Source organism: Cetorhinus maximus, chromosome 11 (assembly GCF_964194155.1).
Source record: "Cetorhinus maximus chromosome 11, sCetMax3.hap1.1, whole genome shotgun sequence".
NCBI classification, from domain to species: Eukaryota; Metazoa; Chordata; class Chondrichthyes; order Lamniformes; family Cetorhinidae; genus Cetorhinus; species Cetorhinus maximus.
Window position 1 is genome coordinate 1,728,212 of NC_135889.1, and position 10,806 is coordinate 1,739,017.

Below are 10,806 nucleotides of genomic sequence, written 5' to 3' on the forward strand. Positions count from 1 at the left end.
CCATTTAAATGACACATTTCACTATTTGGCCGAGTACTTTGAACGAGAATACTCGCTAAATCGGTTAACATTAGTTTCCAACATGACAAGTGACATTCAAAGGAAAAGGGCAATAAAGTGAGTTCTCGTCAGCGTATCAGGCATGAAGGCGCCTGAAAAAAAAAACTGGAGCCAATAGGATTCAGGGGGAAATCTTCGCTGCTTGAAGTCAGAGTGAGCACAAAACAAGGGAGTTGTGGTTGTTGGAGGTCAATCATCTTTCAGTAAATGCACATTAATACAGGTGCTCCTCAGCATAGCGTGCTAGGACCAACGTTCTTCACCTGTTTCATCAATGACCATCTCTTCATCTGAAGGTCATTCGTGGGGATGTCCGCTGATTATGGCACAATGTTTATTACCAGTCTCGGATCCTCAGCTACTGCAGCAGGCCATGTCCACATGTAGTCAGACATGGACCATATCCAGGCCTGACGTTCATAGTGGTGAGTAAAATTTGCGCCTCACTAGTGCCAGGAAATGGCCATCTACAACAAGGTGTGATCTAACTGTCAGCCTTTGACAATCAGTGGCATCACCATCACTGATTCCCCCGCTGACAACATCCCGGGGGTTTCCATTGACCAGAAACTGAACTGGACTTGTGATATGAATGATGTGGTGACAAAAGCAGGTCAGAGGCAAGGAACGCTTCTGAGGAACTCAAGTCCAGACTAGGCAAATCGTTTCCATCATCTAAAAGGGACAATCAGGAGTGTTCCTGAATATTCTCCACTTGCCTGTTTGAGTGCATCTACAACAAAACTCTAGAAGTTTGCCCCAATCCAGAATAATGTTTTCCGCTTTATTGGCACGATATCCACAACCAATCACTCCCTTCACCATCGACTTATAGTGGCAGCAGTGTGTACTGTTTACAAGATGCACTTGAAGAATCCAGCAAGTCTACTTAGACAAGACCTTCCAAAACCACATAAACAACCAAGGATAATGACAAGGGAAGCAGAGACATGGGAAAACAACTTCCTGGAAGTCACCCTCCAAGCCTCTCACCATTCTTATTTGCATATTTGTCGCCATTCCGGCATGGTCGCTGGGTCAAATCCTTACGCTCCCTCTGTAAAAGCACTGTGGGTGTACCTACGCAACATGGATTGCAACGGATCAAGAAGACATCTCATCACCACTTTCTCAAGGGCAATTATTGATGGGCCATGAATGCAGGGCTGCCAGCGAGGCTCACTTATCATTCATGAATTGAAATAAAAAATAAAAATATCCGAGATTTAATGTGAAGTCAGTGGTAATATTTGACCTCACCTTTCCTTGATGATTGTCTCCGCATTACCACAATTAGTGCGATGAACTCACAGATCAACAGGATCCCGATTGTTATACCGATCACAAGAGGGATGGAAGTGATATTGTCTTCATGTTCTTAATGAAATGTTAAAGAAAGATTCAACTGGGACACAGGATGCTATGTATTGTTAAATAGTCCAACATTCTGAAACACTAAGATTAACTTCGGAATTCTTTAATAAAAACAAGCAAATGTCAATCATATCAGATCATTCTGGACATTAGCCTTGACATGAATACTACTTATTCATAAGACCAACCTGCGGGTGTGAATGGAGAAGCAGCCGACGACAATTCGGGACCTATGGGTTATTATGCAAAAAAAGATAGAACTTTAATTTAGAAAGTGATCTGTTGTTCATCGTTTACGAATTCATGAGACATTGAGCGAACATTCACCAACCGCCAATCTCCCGGCCCCAACCCGCCCCGTTCTGCACTACCCTTACCGGAACAAATCACACTGGCGTCTTCCTTGTGATCACAGTCAGGCTGAGCAGACGCTGAAGAAGGACAATCGGAGAGAAAGGATTCGCTTCCGGTACACCTCACCTCATCAAACCACATGTCACCTCCACCCTGGCCAAAAGCGGCCCCTCCTGCGGCAAGTAGAGCAGAGCCACAACCCAGCTGTCTGCAGACAACATTGGCATCGGCCATATCCCAGGAGTCATCACACACCGTGCCCGTGGTGTTTTTGCACTGTATCTCCACTCGTCCGGAGCATCTGCTGTTACCTCCAATCAGGTGCAAACCTACACCCGAATCTGTCAATGATAATCAATCACTATTATTTCTGCACAAAAATACAGGTATACAACTCAGATAATTGATATAATAAAGCGGATAGATCACCTGATTGTCGAGCACAATCCTTTTCACTTTCGGGTTGGTCCTTCGTTATCTTTCCTCCTGTTGGGGAATGAAACGTGCTGACTCATTTGGACATCAATGAATGAAATAACACTCTCACATTAGAAGGTTTGTTTTGTTACCTGAACATAAAACGCCTGCATCTTCTCTGTGATTGCAGTTGTGTTGTCCCCACGGGTCTGTCCGACACTGCCAAATGGTCGACTCGTGTGAAATACATTCTATCTCATCGAGCCAAATACGTCCTGATCCTTCTCCGAATGACCGAGCGCTATACTCAATAGAAGCGAGAGGGCCGCACTGTAGCTGTTTACAAATCACCTCAGCATCATGGCGATTCAGTGATTCCGAGCACACTGTTCCCCAGGTCCCATTGTAGAACACATCCGCCCTCCCCTGACAGCGATGCTTTCCATTCACCAGCCGCAGTTCCTTGTGTTCTATCAACGAAATAAGAAATCTCCAGATGTTTCCAGTGATAAATTGAATCAAGTCAACAGTGCCCCCTCAACCCAAGTTGCGCCAGATGTGCTCACTGAATAGAGATAATTATTCCAAAAATGTAACAGTGATGCATGTACAATCCAATTATACAATCAAGGATAATCAACGCAGATTTCAAAAGAGCGAACTCTATATCTTCCAATTAATTGAATTACTTGAAGAAGTTTCAGAAAGATTACGTGGAGATAATAATGTCTATGTAATCCACATGGATTTTGAAAACAATAACTTTCGAAAAGTTTTCAAACAGCAGAATTAAGGCTGAGATCAGGGAAAATGAAATTATCAGCGCAGTATTAAAAGAAGAGCCAACAAGCAACAACGCAGGATTTCACATACAATAGCAGAAGATGGAGCGTGCTGTGCATATGGATTAATGCTGGGGGTCACATCTGTTTAAGATTAACATACTACACTTGGTATTTGGAAATGAAGTAAATGTTCAAAATGCACTAGGATTTGCAGTTAATACCAATACAGACTCCACTAACTGCAGGAAGACGTTCAGAGACGGCAGGATAGGCGTGTCAATGCCGAAATTATTTCAGTGCTGATTAGAATAAAGTCGTGCTTTTTTTGGACGAAGAAACACAAGAGCCAAAATAATTGCGATTTCAGCTTTTTTTTTCACTCTCTATTACCCAGATAGAAGGAGAATGTGGAACATGGAACATGTACGTTTGGTGGGGCGAATTGTGGTGATGCCTTGAATGTGCCGTTTGATAAAGACACGAGAGGAAAATGGAATTCAACTCATGCCAGATGAAATGATGTAAGATTATGAGCAGAATAAGCAGCTGTCAGACGCGTTGAGCAGAATAAACCGTTGATGTGCACTTTCTGCGCTATTCAGTAAAATACCATCTGTGTGAATCTTCTTGTATAAAGGAAATGAGTTCATTTTGGTCACCCGTACCTGAGCACATAATCTTCACATCTTCTTTATGAGAACAGTCGTGGGAACCCAAATATGCAGAAGGACATTTCCAGAGATACGATTCCTCCCCTGAACACTCCAAGCCTTCCAGCCAAACTGGACCTGAGCCTGGTCCACAAGAGGCAGGAAGTGTCACGTCCAATGCCTTTCCGCAATGCAGCTGTTTGCAAACTACGTCAGCGTCTGTCAGATCCCAGGAATCATCACAAACTGAGCCCCAGGTCCCGTTGTAATAAATCTCCACTCGTCCTGCACATGGGCTTCCACCATCTGACAGCCTTAACTGTATGTGTTCTGAACCAAAAAATACAGTATTTATCAAGAGGATTCGGTTACGCATTTATGTCATAACCCAATTGAAACTATTGAATATTATCCAGCAAAAGTAATTTAAAAAATATTTGACTTGACTATGACAGCTAACTGTTTCTATAGTTGAAACCATGTATCACTAATTATTTGAAATTTATAGTGTGGAATGCACAAAAATTTCAAATATTCCCACACCGGACTCCTACGATATTTTGGATTGCAGTTCACATATTGTGTGCTCAATGCTGTGTGCCCTGTTTCAACCTCAATTAAACTTTTTTGTATTCATCGTTGCACCCAAACTACTTATGAACTTCAATTGTACACAGTTTATTTTTCCCTGCACGCATCTCGAACCCTTATTTCACTCGATTTCTGAATATCTCGCTATTTTCTATTGATTATATTGAAAAAAATGCTGTAAATCCTCAGGAGGTCTGGCAGCATCAGTGGGAAAAGAAACCAAGTTGACTTTTAAAAAAGACATTTCACAGAATCTCAGCCTTCTGCTGCTGAAAGGCCTGTAAGTACCTGGGCTTTTCAAGGATGGAATAATCCAGAAATCCCATGAGCGGCCTCTTGCCCTGACCAGTACGTGAACTGCAATTCTATGAAAACGTTGTTAAATTAACACAATTTCGCACCAAGCTGTAAGGCTCCTCCCGACACCACCTCACCTCCCCCTCACAACACCCCTCGACCCGCGCTAACAACACTCTCCCAACCGTGCAGTCAGAATTTCCTGTCTGAGAGATAATTGAGAATTCTGTCGTTAATAAATGCACAGCTAACATGCAAGTGCTGTTTGTTGATCAGTTCTGTCCGTGCCCACTCTCTCCACGTTAGCCCTCCAGTGTTAAGCAGTTAGCTTAAAAGAACTCGAGGAACAAGTGACGTATATTCACACCACACTCCTTATTAGATATTTCTATGTATGTTCCTGTAAAATTGAACTATTTATTCACCTGAACACAGAATTCCGACGCCGACACTCTCATTGAGAGAAGAATTCATTGCAAATGAGCTGCAGTTGCGGAGATGCAATTCGTTTCCTCCACACTGGACATCATTCACCCACACAGGCACTTCACTCTCTCCATAATTTGAAAAGATATAAGCGGCAATTGCGTCACCACATCCTAGTTGCCTGCAGACCACGTTAGCATCATTTATTTCCCAGAGGCTGTCCTGTACTCTGCCCCAGCGACCGTTATGGTAAATCTCCACCTGACCATCACAGCGGCTTCCCCCATTTGTCAATTTCAGTGACCAACTTTCATCTACAAGAAGAAAGCCGTTGAGAGCAAGGGTTAACGTTCAAAAAAAAATGCACATTTGATTCAACATAACCGGGGCAGTAATTATTCAAGTAAATGTTGTGACCGTGGTGCCAAGGTGAGGCAGATCACTGGGATCCTGCTGAGCCCTCTGATGCGGGAGGGTGAGCAGTGGCATTCGTGCTCCGTTAGTGGAGCAATTTCAGAGGTAGGAAGAGGGGTGTAGTCCTGCAGATGATTTTTAAGGATATTGCAAACAATCTAGTAAATTGCCATCAACGGAATAATATCCTGATAATATTAAAATATCCCAGCACAACGCACGAGCGATAGAATTGATGAACGTCGCCGGACAAACGGTGCATGAGAGCGCTAATCAAGCTCATGTGACTTTGTGATCTGTTCTCATGGACTCATAGACTCAGTTCTGTGAAGAAAGGACCAATGGATGTTTTCATGTGTTTCAGATGAAAAAGTCCGAAGGGAATGTCCGTCTGGTTTGTTTGTTGGACAGTTCAGAACTAATTTGGCTGGGATATGGGAACGGGCAGATAATGTTAGAGAGAAAAACCAAACTGCACAGAAAACTAGAAAAGAAAGATTGCAATAACGGAGGAAATAATGTGGTGTTATTCAGGATAAGAGCAATAGGGGTTGTATAAGGGCCTCAATTATATTTACCATTCAGGTGTGTGAACATACATTGTAATAAATGATTTTCGTGACGTGCAGGCTCTTTTGCAGGTGCAAAAATGGAAAATTGGCTTAGACACGTGCAGGACGATGCAAAAACTCCAAGGCTCCCTGGCTGATTAAAGAGGTGGGGATTAAGGTGAAGCAGAACAACATATATGCATAGGATATTGAATTTGGATAATGCAAGTGAGATCCAAGATTAATGTACAATATCCAGACCGTATAAGAGAGTCCCACTAACATAAAACGTGATCTTACAGTCTTATATAGACACAAAACCGACACCAGGAAGGACATCGGTATATAAAGGCTGATGTTTTGGCTCAGCTGCTGAGTGAGCATTTTGAGTATGTTTTTGCCAAGGAAGAAAACGCTGCTCAATGGTGGACAAAGAATAGGCAGAAGAAAAAAAAAATGGAATGGCTAGATATTTATAAAGATGACGAATTGGCTAGGGCAACTGATGTTGAATTTGACACGACACATGGATTGGATGAGATGTATTCGAGGGGCATGACCTGAACTGAAATCGCCAGATAATGGTCATAATGTTCCCATCCTTCTTCAATGCCGATAACTGACGTTTCCAAATATTATACCCTTGTTCAAGAAAGGGTGTAAGGATAAATGCAGTAAATTCAGACCAGTAAGTTTAATATTGTCTTTGGGAAAGCTTTCTTTCCTTGGAAAATATCCCTTGGGGCAGAAGTAACAGCAAGTTATGCTTGAAAAAATGTGGATTCATTAACAAACTAGGGCGGATTTGGTAAGAGACATCGCATTACACGGACTTGCTAGAGTAAATAAATGAGGTTACAGAGAGTGTTAATGAGGGTCATGGGGTGGATGTGGTTTTGATGGACTTTCAAATGACTTTTGGAAAAGGGCCACGAATGATGCTTGGCAGAAATGTTAGCGCCTGTGGAATAAAAGGCTGAAATGGCTGCTTGGAGATGGAATTGCTCTTTGAAAGGGAACAGGATGTCGTGTTCAAGATTTCTTCTTTTCCAGGCCAGGGGAAAAGAACATTCCACCCGGATAGCAACCCTATTTTTCCAGTAATATATATTATATATATTATTCCAGTAATATATATTATTGGTTGTAAGAGGAACAATTTATTGTTTTTTTTTCACGGAATTTTTAAGTGTTGTAAAATGTTGAAAGGATAAAATTCAATCGAACACAGACAAGCTGTTAGAACGGGCCGGAAAGTTCCAGATGAAATTTAGCTGAGGGAAGCATTGGTTGGCTCACTTTTGTCGGAAGTAAATAAATGTATATTTAAAGTTGATAAGTGTTTTTTTCAAAACTACCGGATGTCTCAACGCAAGTTACAGGCATTTATTTGCATTGTGTAATGTCGTCACTGTTGCAATTTAAGGAACGCCGCAGACATAATGGGCGCAGTAAAATCGCACAAACAGTCATGTGATAATGACCAGATGAGCTGCATTGTTTTATGTTGATCAAGGGATAACTTTGGAAAGGACACCGGGGAAGACTCTCTCGTTTCCCTCAAAGTACAGCCATGGTTCACATTTTTATTAACGTCCACTGATGCAGATATGGCATCGATTACCCCTCTTACCTGGAACACGAAATATTATAGAGGGCAGCATTCCCACAGCACTGCACTTCATTCACAGACTTGACTGCTCTGGTAAATAACTTGAGTCATTCTTGTACCTGGCCTTGTGATTTAGAAGTGAGAGTGTTTTTAAGTGAAGTAAGGCTGGCACACGAAGGACGAGTAGAAGGAACAATAAAGAACGGGATCATTTCTAAATGAGTTTCAGCAGCTGATGAATCTCGGGTGCATTTCTACAAACAATTGTACTTCACAGCGCAGTTTGCGAAAAGGCTACTAAAGTTTTGAGTTCTTTGGTGTATAACTAAGGCACTGAGTACATGGCAGGGAAGATGTGATGATTCATGTCGGCCTCATCTGGAGTAATCCTTCCATTTTTGGGCTACAAACTTTAGGGAGGGTCTGAAGGCATTAGAAAAGATGCAGAAATGCTTCATAAGATCATTATGGTGATGATAAACTTACTTTTTCTACTGGTTTTAGGGAGCTACGAATATTCTACTTGGAGAGGGAATGCTCAAAACCTCCGGGATCTGGACAATATGACACAGAAAAATTATTGCCATTGGCGGAACGATCATGAATGATCAGTACAGATTTATGGTGATGGACAAATTGGAAATGGTGACGTAAGGATGCTAATTTTGCATGGTGCCATTAATCAGATCCTGCAATGCACTGCCTGTGAATGTGGAGGACGAGGATCTGCAATGCACTGACTGAAATTGTAGTGAATGAGGAAATGCAATGGAATGTCTGAGAAAATGCTGGATTACGATCTGCAATGCACTGTCTTAGATTGTGATGGATGAGGATCTGCAATGCATTGACTGAGAATGTGGGTGATGAGGACCCGGGATGCAATGTACGAGAATGTGGTGGATGACAATCTGCAATACACTGTTTGAGAATGTAGTGGCTGAGGATCTGCAATGCACTGTCTGAGAATGTGGTATATGATGGTCTACAATGCACTGGCTGAGAATGTGGTACGTGAGGATCTGCTTACGCTATCTGACAAAGTGGTGGATTAGGATTTGAAATGCATTTTCCGAGATTGTGGGGGGTGAGGATATGAAATGCACGGTCTGAGATTGTGGCCTATGTGGATCTGCAATTCACTGCCAGAGATTGTGGGGGATGTGGATCTGCAATGCACTGCTTGAGGATGTGGTGGATTTGGATCTGCAATGCACTGCTTGAGAATGTGGGGGAATGGAGATCTGCAATGCACTGTTTATGAATGTGGGTGTTTGATGTTCTGCAATGTACTGTTCGAGAATGTGGATGATGAGGGTCTGCAATGCACTGCCTGAGAAAGCGTAGGATGAGGACCTGAAATGCACTCTCTGAAAATGATGATGATGAGGATCTGCAATTCATTGTCGGAGAATATGGTGCTTGAAGATATGAAAAGCACCGTCTAAGGATGTGGCGGCGAGGATCTGAAATGCACTGCCTGAAGATGTGGTGGATGAATATCAATCGGACATTTTACAATATATGTGGTCAGATAATTGCATGGAAAATAATACCGGATTATTGTAAATTGCATGGGTGTGTGAGTGGGTGAGATACTTTTGCAGAGAACCTGCACGGACAGAACATGCTGAAAGGCCTCTTTCAGTTCTGCAGGGAGATTATTTTAATCCATGATTACATCGACTGAGAGGACTCACCCGAACAGATGACACTCGCGTCATTTCCATGTGAGCAGTTAAAATTTTCCCCGGATGTAACCGGACAATCTGTCAATCGGGATTCATTCCCGCGGCACCTGTAATTTTCCTTCCACACGGGGCCAGTTCCCTGCCCAAAGTAAGAACCCCTCGGGATTTCCTTTACAGCCCCGCACTGAAGGTGCTCACACACCACACTGGCGTCTTGTAAACCAAAGTGAAAATCACACAGCGTCCCCCACTGCCCTCCGTGCAGCACTTCCACCCGGCCGGAGCACCTGTTCTCACCACCAACCAATCGGGGTCCATGCTTCCCTGTTTTTAATAAAAATAAGGACGAAAACATTTTGTAAATCCACATTTGAATATAGACATGGCGAAAGATAAAAAAGGAAGAGATGAAAATGGATAAGTTTGTGTTACACTGCACTGTTTACACATCTTATTGTTTGAAACTCACCAGACTGCGAAAGCCTTTAAACGAACGCGTCTATTTGCTCAAAGTAGAGAGTTCATCCAACAAAAAGCTAATGGAATTTTGGACTTTGTCACATCAGCTTTGAAATTCCAAAGACTGGACGTGACGTTTCAGTCATACCCAGTATTGGCCAGAACCAACCTGTATAACATATGTCAGATTTGGACAGGGCACTCCGGAAGATAATATTCGTCTTGGAGGGGATAAAACGTAGATATGAAAGATGTATAATGTAATTAAGCATTGTATTGTGATCCCAGTTTGAACAAAGATGACTTGAAGCTATTTAATCTGGAAGAATTAGGGTTGATAAAACTATGTTAAAAATCTTATATTGATTTCAAAGATTTGACAAAGAGTCACGGGTGCAGTAACCCAGAACAAGGCCACTCAAATGATGAATTTGCTGTTGCCGGGGATAGGAATATATTTGACAAGGTTTGCATTTATTACTGGTTCCTACACTCCCCTGCAAAAGCGATTGAAATCCATTCTCTTGATCTGCTGACGTGGGCAGATTGAACGTAGACTTGCAATGCTGCTACTGAGATAATCCCACTATTTTGAGCGAGAAACCAGAAAGGAAATTTTCTCCTAATTATTTACCTCATTTGGGTCAATTCATTGAATCGCCTCTCTAAAATAACGCAACCACCGTTAATTAATGATTCGCCTACGTTTGTAATTAATGAAGTCTGCCTCAGGTTTGGCAAACAGAACACGACTTGAGAGTTCTTTCGATAATGGGTGTTCCGGCAAATGTGAATGAAGAACCTATGCATGGTGCAAGCATTAATTTAGCAATAATAATGTGCTATTTTCAGATAACGTAGACGTTACTGACTTACACAGAATTGTGTTATTCCAGAATCATAATAAAGCGACAGTGAACTATAAAGAAGTGTTTGGGAATGATCATGAAAGAAGGAAATATCAATGGCTTTTTCTCAGTTTCTGAAAAGTTCACCAGAAAACTTTTTTTGTCATTCGGATTCGTTTTACTCACCGGAACAGCTCACACTGACATCGTTCATGTGGGTGCAGTCGTTTTCATTTACTGGAGAGTTAGGACAGTCTGTCAGGCTTGTCTCATTGCC

The 10,806-nt window shown here is 42.2% G+C and overlaps 1 protein-coding gene across 1 annotated transcript; it reads right to left on the reverse strand.

Moving 5' to 3' along the window:
* Positions 1-1,565: 1,565 nt before the first annotated feature.
* On the reverse strand, positions 1,566-4,016 carry LOC144686326 (antigen WC1.1-like). Its single transcript, XM_078551408.1, has 5 exons — positions 3,656-4,016; positions 2,358-2,675; positions 2,218-2,274; positions 1,812-2,129; positions 1,566-1,664 (listed from the first exon to the last, which is right to left on the reverse strand). Exons 1-5 carry the CDS (start codon positions 4,014-4,016, stop codon positions 1,606-1,608), a joined length of 1,113 nt encoding a protein of 370 aa, XP_078407534.1. The 3' UTR covers positions 1,566-1,605.
* Between the last annotated feature and the right edge of the window lie 6,790 nt (positions 4,017-10,806).